Source organism: Blennius ocellaris, assembly GCF_963422515.1.
Source record: "Blennius ocellaris genome assembly, chromosome: 13".
In the NCBI taxonomy this organism is placed as follows: Eukaryota; Metazoa; Chordata; class Actinopteri; order Blenniiformes; family Blenniidae; genus Blennius; species Blennius ocellaris.
In genome coordinates, this window is record NC_137662.1 from 25,364,064 (window position 1) to 25,382,918 (window position 18,855).

The following is an 18,855-nucleotide window of genomic DNA, read 5'->3' on the forward strand; positions in this document are numbered from 1 at the left end:
CTGGATTGTAATTATGCAGACTGTCAAAATAAAACCACCGAGCTGGATTGTTATAATGCAGACTGTCAAAATAAAACCACCGAGCTGGATTGTTATTATGCAGACTGTCAAAATAAAACCACCGAGCTGGATTGTTATAATGCAGACTGTCAAAATAAAGCGCCGTTCCCTCGTCTGGCCTGCAGGACGGCGACACTCCGATGCACGACGCCGTGAGGATCAACAGGTTCAAGATGATCCGGCTGCTGATGATGTACGGCGCCAGCCTCGCCTCCAAGAACTGCGTGAGTCTCCGTGGAAACCAACACGCCGCCGCCGCCGCCACGGCGTGACTGACTCTGTGTGTGTGTGTGTGTGTGTGTGTGTGTGTGTGTGTGTGTGTGTGTGTGTGTGTGTGTGTGTGTGTGTGTGCAGGACGGAAAGAGTCCGATGGAGACGTTGTCCTCGTGGCAGAACGGAGCCAAGAGCCTCTTGTGCAACTTCAGCGAGGAGAAGTCCAAACAGTAGAGGAGGGCCCGGGTCCATGAGGGACCGGGTCCAGGAGGGACCGGGTCCAGGTGGGACCGGTTCCAGGAGGGTCGGGGCAGCTCATGAGCTCACGTCCTCCTGCTTCAGGGATTTGAACCCACGACCCCGGAGGCTGGTTTCCTGATGGAGAATGAGGCGTGGACGTCCAGCCTGAGGTCTGACCGGGACCCCGTCTCCACCGGGACCCCGTCCACACCGGGACCCCGTCTCCACCGGGACCCCGTCCCCACCGGGACCCCGTCCACACGTCCCCACCGGGACGATGGTCTCTGGCAGACTGATGGACCGCCGAGTGTTGCTGGACAACGTCTCGGCTGCTCTGGACGTCTGTGTCAAGAGGACTTGAAGTCGGCGTCCCGACGCCGTCGCTTGATTTATTTATTGTTTCACTTTCTACGACTGTAGTTTGACTGTAGTTGGTTTGACACTTTGTCTCCTGCCGCCGCGGAGCGACGGGATTACTGGACGATCTGTTGGTTTTTCTCACGCCGGAGCCTCGAGGCGCCAACATGCAGACCAGCTCAACGTTCTTTGGTCGTTTGGTTTTTTGTTCAGTTTGACGGAAAGAGGAAGTGTTTTTGTGTGTCGGGTCGAGAAAAACCTCGTCAGTGTAATGAAACTAGTAATAGATTACAGTCCCTGGTTAATTCGTCTGTGTTCACAGGGCCAGATTACTAGAGCGTTAGCATTAGCATTAGCATTAGCCGAGCTGTCAGCCATTATGTGGGTCTAGTGATGTCAGTTAAAGGAGGAAGATGCTCTATAATCTGGATTAGAGGAGGAAGATGCTAACCATTTGCTAACCATGCTAATGCTAAGCACAGCTCATGCTAGTACAGCGTCCACCAGGTTGCCGTTAGCAGGACTGAGTCTGATCGCTCCTCCAGTTAACAGGAGTTTAGGGAAATAGTAAGTTTTGAACATGACGGAGAGCCTAGCAGCATTTGCACATTTTATTTTCCTGAATGAAAAAGAACAATCACTTCGGAGCATTGATTGTTTATTTGCCGTCCCTCCATGTGGACAGTGGGACGTTGTGAACTTTGCACGTAGAACAAGTGAGGGTGGAGAAACAAGTGAGGGTGGAGAAACAAGTGAGGGTGGAGAAACAAGTGAGGGTGGAGAAACAAGTGAGGGTGGAGAAACAAGTGAGGGTGGAGAAGCAAGTGAGGGTGGAGAAACAAGTGAGGGTGGAGAAACAAGTGAGGGTGGAGAAGCGGCCGGTGGATCACAGGAAGTTTGAACCGAGTTGAAGGAAACAGTTCTTGAGTCGCCTTTGTTTTTTTCCTTCACATGTAATTTGTGTTTCTGGATTGTTGGATGAATAAAGCTGATTTTGAACGCAGCGGTTTGCCCGGTGGTTCCACGACAAACACAACACATTTAGATCGCTGTTCCACAAAAGACTACTTTGATCAAAGTGTTGCTTTTAATTTTCTTTTTATGTGCAGACCGCGCTATTTTTCAATCTAGAGCTACACTCGGTAGAGCGCAGCCCTGCAGCAACACCACATTTGTTTGCAGATCCGAGGCAGCGTCGCTAGAGCGTTAGCCGTTTGCTCAGATGGATGCTAGCTGGCCTGTCAGGTAGCTACATCACTGTGAAACACTGAGCAGGGAGCGTCTCCATGGCGACAGCCTTTGATCTCCATGAGGTTCCGCTCTCATCCACTTTGTATGGGACAGTTGTTCACAGTTTTTTGGGATTTATTCAGAAACGGTTCGTCGCTAACGTTTCAAAATCAAACGGATTGATCCTTTTATGGTGACAAATTGATTTCACGCCATTCGGATGAGTGCTTTTTACAAAAAGTTGTTAAAAGACCCACATACAAAACAATAAATAAACAATGCATTGGTTTTCTCAAGTGCTTTTCTCGACACCCAGGCTGCTGATGAGCAAGGCACAGTGAGGTGTAACTGGATCAACAACGGCTACCAGAGTCGACACTGCTCTGGCTCCAAGGAGTCCGAGTAAATAATGTCGTGACTCCCAACAACCGGTTTGACCAGACTGATTAGATCCCACAAGGGAGGATTTGTTTTTTTTAATATCTTCCAATGTTCACTGTCGTGGTGCCAATCAGGTGTGTTGTTCTGGGCCACATGAGTTGACAGGTGATCCCACTAGCATTTGTCTCTAACTCTCTACACTGCTGGTAAATAACTGAACCTCCAAGCAAAAATCCGATGAGAAGCTGGACTTGGATGCAAATGAGTTTTACTCCCAAGAACTGGCAGAACTCAGAGTCTCCGCTTGGTCCAAGACTGACGACACAGTGTTTGATTCTACCTCACTTCACTTCTCTGGTCTGCGGTATTACCTTTGGCATCATGCCTTTTATGTTATTTCTGGACCCCCCAACACACATTTGGAACTAAACATGTCTTCAAACGTCCCTTTGGAAAGACCCTCCACTGGGTTTTTACCTTTTTTGGATCATTTAATGGTGTCGTATTCCTCTGAGGGTCACTGAAGCTTATTTGGCCCTGCTTATGACACGACTAGAACCGTTGGCAGAGCATCCCTTTAAAAAACAACAACATTGCCATGGATACAACACAAAACAAAAGCAGCTATCATCAAACAACCATGAATTCAGCACAGACATAAGCAGCGATGCCGTCACAGCTGCCCAACTGATTTGACAAATGTATTACTTTGTTTATATTGTACAGATTCTAGGTACTAAAGCATTTTAGTCACCATTACATAAGTAAGTGTGATTTCCTCTCTCCATACCTCAAAGCACAACTGCATTGGGCAATATGTTTTCTTCCTCTGCACGACACAAAACAACCGGTTTGACCAGAGAGATAAGATCAGACGAGGGAGGATTTGTTCTTTGATCATTTAAATATTCACCACCAGCAGTCACCCGTTCAGTCAGTCACACCTCAGACAGTCTGCGGTGGTCCATCATGGCCGTCAACGTCCCCGGTGCCGTGGTGATGGCGGTCTTCTACCTGCTGGTCCTCGGGACCGGCGTCTGGGCCTCCTTCAAGTCCAGACGGGAGCAGAAGAAGAGTGCAGCCACTGGGATGGAGATGGCCCTGCTGGGGAACCGAGGCATCGGCTGGCTGGTGGGGATCTTCACCATGACAGGTGAGGATTTCATTACCCACTGAGTAATCAGAGTATCTGGATGAGATTGAGAAGACTACAGTGTAGTCAGACATCACTCAAGGTAATGACAAGAACATTTGGACCTCCAGCCTTTCGGCTGATCAGTTGGACAATTGAGTGTTATTTGTTCTGTTTAGTTTTCTGAAGACTGCCAAAATTTATTCAAAAAATTCAAATTCAAAAAATTCAGATTTCAAAAGATGCCCTGAATTAAAGGTGAGACACATTGTATGAGTTAAATATACATTAGATTACAGATACAACATGCAGTTTTCCACCAAGTTGATCAAATACATAACAATGAGACAAGGGATGTGTTGCACGACTCCTTTACACACTTTAACAATTCTCAGAGTTTTGGTTGGTTTTAAGGGTTGGAGCTTCTCCAGTCTAAATAATAGATGTAAACTCTGCAGGTCAAATAGAAACTGCTCAGTGAAGTGATGTTAACAAGCAAGAGAACTTTCTATCCTCCTTGTAAAGTGCCTGAAATGTACAACGTACACTAAAGTATTGAAACGGTAAAGATCATCTGAAATAGTAAACAAGTACATCAAGTGTCCAATAAGGAATAAAGAATTGGTGCTTCAGTTCTTCAGTATAAAACTATATTACAAGCTTCAGCAGAATGTCTGTGTATTTTTCAGTTTTGAACAGAGGTGACAATTACTGAAGTATTTCTAGAGCCAATAATATGAAAGTATTTTAGATATCTGTACTTTAATCTTTCCTTCCACTATGATTGTGAGAACAAATATCTACTTTCATGACTTTAAACAGCCTCCTACATCTACATAAGAGCCTGTGGCCTTACTGGGTGGAGTCAATGCTAACTGGCTCATGTCCAGGGTGTAATCTATTACTTCTGAAAGTTTGCCACTGTTTGTGATCAGACTTGTTGCTACATGCTTCAGAAGGTGTGAACCCACTCATAAATTTTCTTGATGTTTGATGTTAGTCATAGTGTTCTTTGGAACGCAGCAAACTGAACGTGCTTGTGTCTATGGTTCGCCAAACATGAAGAAGGGAAACAGTGAAGAAAACACCTCAAGTCTAACCTGTTCTTTCCAGTTGTTGGGGGCCACTCAACCTCATGGGAGGGGGAGGGTGGACCACGTTTTGAGAACAAAGGACCACATGCCTACAACTGAATAGTCTGCCATTGGTCACGTGATCACCCCCTGGACCCCCGTCCAAGGTGCAATACTAGAGGCCAACGGCAGGGGGAGCCTGAGAGCTCCCTCACCAGCTGGAATATCCAGGGCGGGCCCTCCGTCAGGATTGGTCCACATGACCCAGAGCCCACCGGAAACCCGACACCAAAACAACCGATATAAAACACCCCCGGGGTTGATTTCTTCCTCTCCAATGTGAAACCTGCGTAAAGACGGACGCATCCGTTTCGCACGGAGACGAAGTGCCACGTGTGCCCGCTGACCGGCCCCGGAGTTCCACACCGGGCCGGACGAGCCGAGAACCACCGTGGAACTACGTCTACTTTTCCCTTTTCCTTCTTCACCGGAGTCCGAGTGTGCAGCTGCCAGCGCACCGTCCTCCCGCATGCAGACCTGAAGCCGCTTCTTCTCCCCCCTCCTCAAAAGAAGCGCTTGATCCTCCTCGGATCATCCTGTGGACTTTTCCCTGTCCACAGACCAGTTGAGCTTGTTTACCCTGGGACGCCAGAGAAAACAAACTCGCAGCTGGGAAATCAACGCACTTTCCCCGCCGCAGCACGTTCACCCTCGTCAAACTGAGTAAGGCTTAGAGTCTGGGCAGGCAATGAGAATAACGTGACTGTAATATTGCTGTGTGTTTTATTATTGTGTTGAAGTCAGGGACGCCGATCCCTGTTTCCAACCAATCTGTGTCTGCGCGTTGGATTTACATCAGCGCGAACCTCCTCTCTCTCTCTCTCTCTCTCTCTCTCCTTTTGCACAGATCATTTCTAGACTACTGTGCAGTCCAAGACAGTGTGCAGAGCTGGACAAATCTTGTCCACTGCCCTTTCTCCCCCTCCTTCCTCTCCTTTCTCTCTTTTTCTCTCCGCTCCACTAACCGCGGCGCAAACTCAGCAACAGCTGTTCCTGTGCGCCGCTCCACCCGCTTCTGTGACCGTGTGTAGTTCACTGTCCCTGGGATTTCTCAGCCACGAGCCCCCAGGCGCGCTCCGAGCAGGCTCACGAGCCGTGCACGAGCACAGTGACGTCACGCCGTCCAGAAGGAGTGCGCCGAGCGCCTCTGGTGGCCGCGTTGGTGATTGCAATCTCTTGAGAGACCGCCACTCGGTGGACAAGTCGAGTCATTGCATTCTCCCTCCGTGCGTCGCCGCGCCCCTAGTGGTCGTTACGGTCACTGCCTCGAACTAGACGCCTGCCGCCATCTAGTGTCCGTTCGAGGTCATTACACCCACACACACTGACCCTCCAACGCCTGCCGCCACCTGGTGGACGTTCGTGGTCATTACAACCCCACTCAGGCTTCCACTCACTCACACACACACACACCCTTTCTTTGTACATAGTGTTTGCTGTTTAATAGATTAGATCTCCGTGTTTGATTGTTTATTACTTAATTGTGTTTTAATAAATGATTTATGAATTCTTTTTGAATAAATACATTTTTGTTAATAAATGCATTTTAACTGAATTGATCGATTCTTGGTTATCATTGTGTATTTATTGTTGACAATTCACTGGTTTGTAACAGTCTGTGCTCGAATCTCACACCTTCCTTGTTATTTAATATTGTTATATTTACACAGAAATATTAACTTTACTTAAATAACCCTTTTTGACAAACGAGACTGAAATTTGGTATTAGCTATTTCCAGCTTAGCTGGTGGTGCCCCGATTCAATTATTATTTGATAAATAACCAATTTATGCAAATTAATAATTTTTCATTAATAAATTATTTTTGATAATTTATTAACTTTTGAGTAATTACTCAATTACTCTAGGAGTTGCTGATGAGTAACTAACCGTTTACTTCATTAGTAATTCCAATTTTTCCTAAATTACTTTCAGTAATCCATTACTTACAGTAATTATTTATGCTAATTACCAACCATAAATCCCAACACAGTTCAGCTTGGGTCAGGTGTAGGGTAGTACCACATATAGACAGAAGATGGAGCCCAACATAAGGGGTGGGACTGAGCTCTAAGCTCCTCTTGTGCGACTCCTACCCTGATTTAAAATTGATCAGACACTCAGAGAATGCAGTGGAGGAGCTCAGAGACGTTGTTTTGTGAATGGCTTCAGACTTGTTGAACTGTTTTGATTTGTTTGTCATTTGACCCAAATCTAAGCATAAACTCTACGACCATAGTGGTTGGCCTGACCAATTTGTTTGCAGAGGCATAATTTAGGCAAAATTCCTTGTTACTGGGTGCTGCCTGGTCCACTTGAGATACATGTACATAGTGTGATTTCATAGTGGAATTTATGTTAAAACAATGAAGGATAAAATCACTAAAATGTTAAGAGTAATGAGTTTTGGTTGAGTTAGATAAATATATTTACGTAAAGACTAAAATGAATAAATAAGTTATGGATCAAATACGTTCTATAAAGTTAGACTTTGATTAAAATGGTTAAAATGAGTACGGCAAGGTACATGATTTAATTTTACAAATGGAAAACATTTTAGGTTGAAACATTGTGGTACATAGCAGATAATTCAGTTAATAAATTAATGAATAAAAATGAGAAAAAGCTCAGGGTGTTAATTCATTGGAAACATTTGAACAGAGCTTATTTCTTCCTTTGTCTCTTTTTTACCCTTTTCTTTAAGGTTTTCAACCTGTTATAAAAGGCTAGAAATAAACGTTTTAAAAACTGAGTTGGCATCGCGTCGTTGTACTTGAGCTCCATCCATGTCCCATCAAGCTGGATTAGCATCAAAGAGGAAATAAGCTTGACAGTTGAAAACCACTCGTGTACCAGGAAGATTAAAGGATTAAAAGGCTTTTAAATTCCAATTGTGGACGCGATGGCAATGGCTGAAGAGAAGTCAATTAAACAACGCAAGAAGGAGCAAACAACCTCCAAGAGCCTTTTTACTCGTCAAGCCAATCATCTCTCACAAGAGGCAGATTTCATGGCTCAACAAGAATTATTGGATGACTTCAAAAAATTGTCTGACCGATTCAATGAACTCCTCCAAACAAACGAGAATTACTTGGCAGACATACTGTCAGACATGGTAAAAGAGGAGGAAGAACAGCAAGTTCTCGAGCATCAGAAGGAAATCCAGGAAATGGCCAAAGAAGCTGAGGAAAGATTCAAACTTGTGAAGAACATGCTGCAAGATACTTTGTGGAGAAATTATGGAGAGGAAGAAGTTGTGACGAGCACTAATTTTGAAAGTTATAGTGTTCATATGGATTTATTGGGGAAAAGGCTCAAAGAAGTCAATGACGCCAAGCGTGCTTGGGAAAATTGGATTCCTGGTGAGGAGAGAAGAGCTCTCAATAACAGAATCAGAGGAACAAAAGCTTTGAAATACAAGATGGAGCTGAGAGAGGCGGAGTTCCGTACTGCGAGACGAATCGCAGATGAAACTTCGGGTACCAGCAATGGTGGAAACGAGGCACTGCTGGCCCCAGCACCAATTAACCCAACTGTCAAAATCAAACCAACTGCGCTTCCTATCTTCAGTGGCAACAGTAGGGATTACTACAGATGGAAAAAGGACTGGGAAAACTTGCAAGAATAAGGTGAACCCACCGGGTCTGTTGAAGTTAAAAAGATACAACTTGTGGATAGCATTGAAGACAAGGTAGTCAAAGACCTGAGCCTGTCGACATACTCCTCTGCTGAAGAGATGTTCAGAGTTCTTGGAAACAAATACGGAAACAAGTCTGCAATACACTTGAAATACTCAAAGACTTGGAGAGACTACCTCCTATTCGAGGAAGGTCATTGATCTCGTCCAGGCAGTTGAGAAGGCCGTAGCTGATCTCACAGAACTTGACAGCACCAGTGCAATAAAGAATCCACTAGCCATACAAATCATTGAAAGTAAACTCCCTGCATTTGTGAAACGAGACTGGCCTGTTCACATGATGGAGCCAAGCAATGGAGTGATGAACAACAACCATTTCAATATGCTTGTGAGATTCCTTAAAAAGCAGGAGGGCGTACTCGAAAGGTTGGAGCAGTTAAAAGTGACAGACAGATCTGACCACTTTCCACATAAAAGACCAGAGAAAAAGTTTGCCTCAACCAAGAGCACAAAGAAAGAACTTGCAAATACATGTGGAGTGTGTGGCGATGAAAGGCACTACAACAAACTCTTCGATTGCAGAAAATTTACAAATCTCAGTGTCCCAGAGAAGAGAGTCACACTAAAATGACTCGGGGCATGCGAGATGTGTCTTGGTTGGCATACAAAGAAGGAGGACTGCAAGGACACTTGCCTTTGCAGGGATCAAGAATACAGAAAGGGGTGTCCTCTAGATCACCATTACTTCCTTTGTCTAAAAGAAAGTGAAGTGCTATCACAGAAATATTGCGATATCAGGAGGAAAAGCAATGTTCTGCGGGCTCCAGAGGAAGGAGTTCGAGGCTGAGTTGCGGAAGCGGGAGCTACTGGGGTTTGAGTCGGGTCTGGTCACGGTGGGTCAGGAAACAGGGGAAGCTGAGGCAGGCGAGTCTTCAAAGGGAAACCGAAGGAAGCGGCGTTAGTCCAACACAAAATCTGGGAGACAACACACACAAGTCTACTAACGCAGGGAGTGTTCTGATCCAGCGCAGAGTCGAGCACCCGTTTAAGAGGTGCAGATGATCAGGAGGAGACGAGCTCCACCCGGTCGTCGCAGCTGAACTGAATCAGGTAATGATTCCCCCAGCAACTCCACTTCCTCACACACAGCCTGAAGCAAAAGGGGAGGAGAGACAGAAGACGGAAAAAACCCAACCACGCCCCTAAGAGGCCTCTGAGGAGTGGGGCGTGACAACGAGTGTCTGAAGTCTGACTGCTTTGAAACCCACAGAGACTGAAAGGCAATACATCTTCCTCTCAAGAAATGATACATGTTGTCAAATCTAGACAAAGTTGTGCAACATTTGAGGACTTGTGTCTTTCTTTTAATTAAAAATATTAAGTGTTCTGTACAGGATGCTCTATAATCTGATGTCAGAGGAGGAAGATGCTCTATAATCTGATGTTAGAGGAGGAAGATGCTGGATAGAGGAACATTGGAAGCTGGTGAGAATTTAGTCGTTCGGCTGTTATTTATCAGTGATTCTGTGTTTTGTGATCCATCTCTCAGCCACGTGGGTCGGAGGAGCTCTGATTGTTGGCACTGTGGAGATTATGTACACGCCGTCAATGGGACTGATCTGGACACTCATCATGTTCACTGCATTCAGTACGGGGTTCATTGTTGGTAAGAGTTTAGTCATATCTGCCAGACTACTGCTAATCTGGATTTGAGAAACAATCAAAACACAAGAGAACTGAAGAGTTCTTCCAAACACACCATGAAAAACAAGGAACATTTTCTGCTCAGATGTTGGTTTGTGTTTCTGCAAAGAAAGCAACTTCATGGAAACGGTCAATATGATCAAACTATCTGTTAGCATCACAGACCGACATGAGCTAGCATCTCAAGAGCATCAGACCAGTTAAAAATCCACCAGAAACCCCCTGGCATCAGAGGATCGTTGTGACGGTGGAGAATTGCAGTGGTTGTGGATTTGCGTCAATTAAAAATGTATTTTAAAAAGATTATAGCTTTAACTCGGGTTTACAAACAGTTGGACTCGGTGGAGATTATTAAAATATTTTGCAAATCCAGTGGCCGAGTCTGAGACAAGTCCCGTCAAATACCAAGGAGTCCAAGACGACAATAAAACGTCTCGAGTACGGACTCGAGTACTACAGCCCTACCATAATCTGTCTAATGCATAAAACTCAGAAACATAAATGAATAGAGTGTTGTGGATGTCTATGATGTGTATTGGAATCAGAGTACTCAATGTTGAAATGTTATTTGATCAGAGTAAACATTGGAAACCAAACCTTCAGTTTATTAAAAACACATTCAAAAAATGGCTGACAAGTTATTCTGTAATTGTTCACACAATTTTAACCTTTTGTCTCCTTCTGCTGCACTTTTCTCCTCAGGTGGTTTGTTCTTTGCGAAGCCGATGAGAGACATGAAATGTGTCACCATGATGGATCCGTTTCACTTGAAATATGGAAAAATCGCTGCAGCTGGACTGAGTCTGCTTTCACTTGTGGTGGATTTGTTCTGGGTACCATCAACACTGATTGGACTCGGTAAAAATACATTCTCCTGGGACTTGGTAGTTTTATTTTGAGAGTCATCTTGATCACAATCAAACTTGGTAATTTTATTTTGACAGTCACCTTGATCTCCCCCTTGAACTGCTACCTTACCGTGGTGGGAGAGTTTGAGCACCCGAATGACCCTCGGAGCTACGTTGTCGGGGGGCTTTATGCCCCCCAGTAGGGTCTCCCAAGGCAAACAGGTCCTAGGCGACGGGTCAGACCAAAAGCAGTTCAAAAGACCCCCTCTGAACATACACCAGAGGAGAGAAGTGCCGTCACCCGGTTTGGCGCAGCCGGGGCCTCACCCTGGAGCCAGGCCCGGGGTGGAGGCTCGCATGCGAGCGCCTTGGGGAGGGCTCTTGCCCGTGGGACTCGCCCGGGCTCAGCCCGAAGGGACGACGCGGGCCCCTCCTCCTCATCCTCCTGTGGGCCCACCACCTACAGAGGCTGCCGTAGGGGTCGGGTGCAATGTGGATTGGGTGGCAGTCGACGGCAGGGGCCTCGACGACCCGATCCCCGGACACAGAATCTGGTGTTCGGGACATGGAATATGACCTCGCTGGGGGGGAAGGAGCCCGAGCTTGTGGGGGAGGTTGAGAGATACCGTCTAGATATAGTCGGGCTCACCTCCACTCACAGCTTGGACTCTGGAACCCAGCTCCTCCACAGGGGCTGGATACTCCACTTCTCTGGAGTTGCCCGCGGTGTAAGGCGGCGGGCTGGAGTGGGCTTGCTTATTGCCCCGCAGCTCAGCCGCCATGTGTTGGAGTTCACCCCGGTGAACGAGAGGTTGCGTCCCTACGCCTTTGGTTAGGGGACAGGTCTCTGACTGTTGTCTCGGCCTATGCACCGAACAGCAGTTCAGAGTACCCAACCCACTTGGAGTCCCTGGGAGGGGTGCTGGATAGTGCCCCAACTGGGGACTCCATTGTTCTCCTGGGGGACTTCAACGCCCACATGGGCAATGACAGTGAGACTTGGAAGGGGGTGATTGGGAGGAACAGCCTCCCCGATCTGAACCCGAGTGGTGTTCTGTTATTGGACTTCTGTGCCAGTCACAGCTTGTCCATAACGAACACCATGTTGGAGCACAGGGGTGTCCATAAGTGCACGTGGCACCAGGACACCCTAGGCCGGAGGTCAATGATAGACTTTGTGGTCGTGTCATCTGATCTCCGGCCGCGTGTCTTGGACACTCGGGTAAAGAGAAGGGCAGAGCTGTCAACTGATCACCACCTGGTGGTGAGTTGGATGTGCTGGACTGGGAGGAGACCGGATAGACTCGGCAGGCCCAAACGTGTTATGAGGGTCTGTTGGGAACATCTGGCCGAGCCCTCCGTCCGCGCAGTTTTCAACTCCTACTTCCAGGAGAGCTTCTCACGGGTCCCCAGGGAGGCTGGAGACATTGAGTCTGAGTGGACCATGTTCTCCACTTCCATTGTTGAAGCAACTACAGGCGCCTGTCGTGGCGGCAATCCCCGAACCCGGTGGTGGAAACCAGAAGTAAGGGATGTCGTCAAGCTGAAGAAGGAGTCCTATCGGGCACTGTTTGCTCATAGGACTCCCGAGGCCATCGACAGGTACCGGCAGGCCAAGCGAGCCTCAAGAAGGGGGATCGGAGGGTGTGTTCCAACTACAGAGGGATCACACTCCTCAGCCTCCCCGGGAAAGTCTATTCCAGGGTACTGGAGAGGAGGGTCCGGCCGTTAGTCGAACCTCGGATCCAAGGGGAACAATGCGGTTTTCGTCCTGATGGTGGAACACTGGACCAGCTCTAGACCCTCCACCAGGTGCTTGAGGGTTCATGGGAGTTCGGCCAACCAGTCCACATGTGTTTTGTGGATCTGGAGAAGGTGTTCGATCGTGTCCCTCGAGATGTCCTGTGGGGGGTGCTCCGGGAGTATGGAGTCCGGGGCTAAGGGCTGGTCGGTCCTTGTATCCCCGGAGCAGGAGTTTGGTTCACATTGCCGGCAGTAGGTCAGACCTGTTCCCTGTGCACGTTGGCTGGAGGCAGGGGTGTCCTTTATCACCAATTCTGTTCCTCATAGATATGGACAGAATTTCTAGGCACAGCTGGGGGCCGGAGTGGGTCCAGTTTGGGGACCACAGGATCTCATCTCTGCTATTTGCAGATGATGTGGTTCTGTTGGCTCCATCAAGCCTGGACCTTCAGCACTGACCCGGTTCACAGCCGAGTGTGAAGCAGCCGGGATGAAGATCAGCACCTCTAAATCCGAGGCCATGGTTCTCGACTGGAAAAAGGTGGCTTGCCCCCTCCAGGTCGGTGGAGTACCCTTGTCACAGGTGGAGGAGTTCAAGTATCTTGGGGTCTTGTTCACGAGTGGGGGTAAGATGGAGCGTGAGATCGACAGGCGGATCGGTGCAGCGTCTGCAGTTATGTAGACGTTGTATCAGTCCATCGTGGTGAAGAAGGAGCTGAGCCAAAAGACGAAGCTCTCGATTTACCGGTCGATCTTTGTTCCTCCCCTCACCTATGGTCATGAACTATGGGTCATGACCGAAAGAACCAGATCCCGGATACAAGCGGCTGAAATGAGCTTCCTCCGTAGGGTGGCTGGGCGTCACTCTTAGAGATAGGGGGAGGAGCTCAGTCCCCCTTAGAGATAGGGGGAGGAGCTCAGTCACCCTTAGAGATAGGGGGAGGAGCTCAGTCACTCTTAGAGATAGGGGGAGGAGCTCAGTCACCTTAGAGATAGGGGGAGGAGCTCAGTCACCCTTAGAGATAGGGTGAGGAGCTCAGTCACCCTTAGAGATAGGGTGAGGAGCTCAGTCACTCTTAGAGATAGGGGGAGGAGCTCAGTCACCTTAGAGATAGGGGGAGGAGCTCAGTCACTCTTACAGATAGGGGGAGGAGCTCAGTCACCTTTAGAGATAGGGTGAGGAGCTCAGTCACCCTTAGAGATAGGGTGAGGAGCTCAGTCACCCTTAGAGATAGGGTGAGGAGCTCAGTCACCTTAGAGATAGGGGGAGGAGCTCAGTCACCCTTAGAGATAGGGGGAGGAGCTCAGTCACCCTTAGAGATAGGGGGAGGAGCTCAGTCACCTTAGAGATAGGGGGAGGAGCTCAGTCACCTTAGAGATAGGGGGAGGAGCTCAGTCACCCTTAGAGATAGGGGGAGGAGCTCAGTCACCTTAGAGATAGGGGGAGGAGCTCAGTCACCAGGGAGGAGCTCAGAGTAGAGCCGCTGCTCCTCCACATCCAGAGGAGCAGCTGAGGTGGTTCAGGCACCTGTTTCAGATGCTGGAGCCTCCCCAGGGAGGTGTTCCATCATGTCCCTCCGGTAGGAGGCCTCGGGGCAGACCCAGGACACGGTGGAGGGACTATGTCTCTCTATGGCCTGGGAACACCTTGGGGTGCCACCAGAAGAGCTGGAGGAAGAGTCTGGGGGAGGGAAGTCTGGGCAACTGTGCTCAGACTGCTGCCTCCGCGACCCGGCCTGGATAAGCGGCAGACAATGGATGGGTGGAGACACCTTGATAACAATCAAACTTGGTGGTCTGTCCACTAGAATGTTCTCCCAGTGTTCATGTTTAGAGCCCACCATGAAAACGACATCATTTCTGCATCACGTTTCTGCCGTTTCCATGGAAACAAACAGTGTTTTTAGAATGTTGCTGTGTAAACGTGAAACCTTTGTGAAACCAAAACACTGAGTTTTCACTTGAAACGTCGTGGTGTAAACGAGGCTTTATTGTGGCGTTACTGTGATGCTCATTGGCTGCTGTGCTGTGGACCAATCCTGACGGTGTCTGACAGGAGGAACCATGAGTGTGGTCCTGGATGTGTCCTTCTCCGTCTGCATCTGGATCTCTGCTGCCGTGGCCGTGGTCTACACCCTGCTGGGAGGCCTCTACTCCGTGGCCTACACTGATGTCATACAGCTCGTCCTCATCTTCATCAGCTTGGTAAAGGCTGCTGGAGTGTGTGTGTGTGTGTGTGTGTGTGTGTGTGTGTGTGTGTGTGTGTGTGTGTGTGTGTGTGTGTGTGTGTGTGTGTGTGTGTGTGTGTGTGTGTGTGGTTTCATTGCAGCACCCACTAGTGGCCAAACATATAAACTACATCTTGTTCAGTGTTTCTGTTATTTTTATAGGAAGAGCCATCATTTTCTAAATGATGGCCTTTCAAAAAGGTTTTTTCGAAGGAGTTTGGAATTTTATTGTGAAAGGCCCCAGCCTAGCTAACCACGTAATATCCATTTGGAAGGTGTTTACTAACTGAGGACTATTAATTTGAAGGTGTTTGGACCTTTTATTTTGAAAGCAAGCACATGCAGGTTAACTGGCCAAAGTTGAATTGAAATCTCGTGTCTCAATACTGTGGATTGCAGAACAATGTTCTCAAAAGGTGCAGTTACCATGACATCATCGAGATGGAGGGAACATGGTGAAGAGGTCAAATGTGGCTTTATTTAGGAAGAAGAGGAGGAGGAAAGAGAGAAACAACAAATCATTCAGGATCCTTGCCCCCTGGCAAGGCTGGTGGAAGGGTTAGGGTTAGGGTTAGGGTTATCCAAACACTAACCCTGACACCTAAAGTATATTTCTATATAATCTGATACGGTTCAAGGAGGGTCAGAAAGAAAACCTCCCAGGCTCTGTGTATTTATTGTTCCTTGTCTTTTTCCTACAGGTTGTCTGTGTTCCCTTCGTCATGATGAACCCTCACACCGTGAACATCAGCCAGACTCTGCTGAACAACTCTTTACACTCTCCATGGATTGGCACACCAGATGTTAGAAAGACATGGTTAATGATTGATGAGTTCTGCTTCTTGGTAAGATGAGGCAACAACATCAAGTAATATATCTCCTACAATCACACTGCACTAGGACAGCTCATGTCATCTGTGTTCCTGACACTTCAAAACTACATTTGAGGAAGAAAATCAGCAGATTTAGTTTTTATTTACTGCATTTTGTTTTGAAGGCACTGGGCAGTCTGGCATGTCAGTCCATCCAGCAGAGAATCTTGTCGTCTTCTTCTACTGCGACGGCCAAGCTCACATGCTTTGTTGCTGCTTTCATCCTGCTTCTATTTATGATTCCTCTCGTACTGCTCGGGGCGGCCGTGTCGTCTACAGGTAATCAACAGCTTTGCTTCCTGCAGTCAATTGTGAAAAATGGTGTCTGTGTTATGGTCAAGGAAAATCTAATGTCATTTTGAAAAATTGTCCCTCTGGAGGCTCCTGCTGAGGAAGAGGATCAAAGTGTTTCCTGGTTTCTTCATAGGGGTGTAGAAGATGAATGAGAAGGTTTTCAACTGGATCAGCAGTTTCCATCAAGCAGCCATCTACAACTCATCAGTAATGAATTCATACACTTATATAATGATGATGTCTGCATAGAGACTCGTTTACAAATCCTTCTCTGTGCAAGTGAATAAAGTCTCCCATGTTACGGCCCCTAATATCAAACAGCACACATCTGGTAGTGGATCCCTGATCTGAGTCACAATATTCCTTTTCTATTGTATTAGTGCTGAATGTCAACTGGTGAAGTACCGCCCTCCCTCAAACTGCAGCTATCAGATCCATATTAAAGTAGCACAACCTGGATCCAGAGCTCCTCTCAAACCACCACCCTCTCTCAAACTCTCCCTTTCTGACAAAGATTCTGGAAAAGGTCGTCACCCTGCAGCTTCAAGGACATCTCCGATCCCAACAACGTCCTCAGACGTTTCAATCAGGTTTGAGACCCTCCGACAGCACAAAGACTGCTCTGACAGAGTTTTGAATAAGCTCCTGAGGGCAGAAGACTCTGGCTCCCCCAGCCTACTGATCCTGCTCCACCTACTCAGTGCCGCCGTGTTCCACCAAGACTGAAACAATGAGATTGTGGATACAAGTGTCAGGACTCGTGGTGGAGCCATTGGTCCTCCACAGTGAAAGGAGACAGCTAAAGTGGTTCAGGACAACGGCTAAGAGATCCACTGGTGTCCTCTAAGTGAACCAAGGACATCCGACTCAGCCCCTCAGCCCGGTCCAAACTACCAGGAGAAATGACATCTCTTGGATGGTCTTCCAGAAGCTTGATGTCCTTCAGAAGTGTTGGGGGAAGACAGGGGTGTCCGGGCTGATTGTCTCTCCATACTGCCACTGGGACCGTATGCAGGCCAAGTTGGATAGAAGATGAATGAATTAAGCATTTTAGGTCTATCAGTCCAACTCTTTCATTCTCCTGTTTCTGTCCTTCAGACTGGAACATGACCTCCTATGGTTCTCCGTCTCCATACGACCGTGGGGAAGCAGCTCTGGTCCTGCCCATCGCCCTGCAGCACCTCACCCCGACCTTCGTCTCCATCATCGGTATCGGATGTGTGGCTGCAGCCGCCATGTCATCAGTTGACTCTGTTTTGCTTTCTGCTGCTTCAGTTTTCACCAACAACATCTACAAGAACCTCCTGAGACCAAAGGTGAGCTGATCTAGAATCCAACTAAACTGCTTCTTCTTACGACTACAGTACCCAACTCCCCATTCAATGGTTGTACTGTATGGAGAGGAGCCAATAAGGATGATTTGACAGAATGAATGAATGAACATCTGGTTTATAATTCATTGTTTTCTCCCCAGGCATCAGACAGGGAGACCCTGTGGGTGATCCGTGCTGCTGTGGTTGTGGTGGGTGTGGCTGGAACATCTCTGACCAGCCTGAAAAACAGCATCGTGCTCTTCTGGTTTCTTGGAGCCGAAGTGGCATACGTCCTCCTCTTCCCTCAACTCGTCTGTGTCCTCTTTTCTAAAGTGTCCAATGCTTACGGGGCTCTTATAGGCCTTCTGGTGGGACTGGGGGTACGACTCCTCAGTGGACACACATCTCTGGGACTGCCCGTCATCCTCCATTTCCCAGGATGCACTCTGGAGGACGGCGTCTACGTACAGTACTCTCCGGTTAAGACCATCTCCATGGTGTCTGGTCTGGTCTCCATCTTGCTCTTCTCCTACCTGACGTCTGAGCTCTTCAATAGAAACCTGCTGTCTGAGAGGTGGGACGTGTTCAAAGTGAAACACCGGCAGCTGCCACAAACACCAGCAGGTGGCGCCACAGAGCTGAAGGAGAATGAGAAGCGGAATGGAAGCCTCCCTCCTTCTGACATAACAGAACCAATGATGAGCACATGTTAGCATTCCTGTCTGGTGTTTATTTACTCATGTAATGAATGAAGGGGGTAACTACAATCTAGGCTCATAAGATCCATTGCTTCATGCTCCTCGTCCATCCTTGCATATTGTATTCTGCTTATCCAATTCAGGGTCGTGAGGTGCAATGCGATACAATTAGAAGAAGCCCTTTTTAAACATGGTATCTTTTTTTCAATGTTTCATTTAATTAAATCTGAGAAATTTCCAGTCAAATGGAAACAAACAGCACCAACATTCTTGTGTTTTTTTTTTTTGTTGTTTTTCTATTCCTGAGGGGCCTTTCAAAAAGCAGCACACTGAGTGGTTCACTTCAAAGGTTGTACCTCGTCACCTCTTGTGTGTGACTGGAACATATTGTGAGTAACGAGACGTAGAAAGCCTGTGTGAATTTATCTGGGCCAGAGATCATTTCCGGGACTTTCTGGGAACTTTTCACAAATGGAAACCAGCAGTGGTTCTGAAAACGAATAATCAACCACGTTGGTATGAAGTGCTGAAGCAAGTGTGCTCAGACGTAGCAGAAGGCATCTAAACACGTGCTGAGCCAGTGTTTCCACTTTCCACACCTGACTGCAATCTGGATGTGGACGTGAGCTGCAACAAAACTTGTTCTGCTGAGAGGAATGTGGATAGAGAAGTGGACTGGAGCAGAACTCCTTCTGCTGACCCAGTCAGTTCCAACACCCTTACCATCCCAGATCAGGTCGATCAGTCAAACGTCCTCATGTCCTCATCCGGGT

The 18,855-nt window shown here is 47.6% G+C and overlaps 2 protein-coding genes across 2 annotated transcripts in view; both read left to right on the plus strand.

The window, feature by feature from the left end:
• LOC308138667 (uncharacterized protein) overlaps window positions 1–1,978 on the plus strand; it is a gene marked incomplete at its 5' end in the record, with an annotated part of 9,514 nt that extends 7,536 nt beyond the window's left edge. Inside the window, 2 exon segments of the mRNA XM_080507881.1 lie at window positions 186–284; window positions 415–1,978. Of these exon segments, the coding sequence (XP_080364007.1) occupies window positions 186–284; window positions 415–507 (192 nt within the window). The 3' untranslated portion in view covers window positions 508–1,978.
• A 1,461-nt stretch (window positions 1,979–3,439) lies between these two features.
• LOC308138668 (high-affinity choline transporter 1-like) lies at window positions 3,440–18,272 on the plus strand. Its single transcript, XM_080507882.1, has 8 exons — window positions 3,440–3,634; window positions 9,932–10,048; window positions 10,789–10,944; window positions 14,734–14,882; window positions 15,607–15,750; window positions 15,903–16,088; window positions 17,118–17,387; window positions 17,546–18,272. Exons 1-8 carry the CDS (start codon window positions 3,451–3,453, stop codon window positions 18,095–18,097), a joined length of 1,758 nt encoding a protein of 585 aa, XP_080364008.1. The 5' UTR covers window positions 3,440–3,450; the 3' UTR covers window positions 18,098–18,272.
• The last annotated feature ends 583 nt before the right edge of the window (window positions 18,273–18,855 follow it).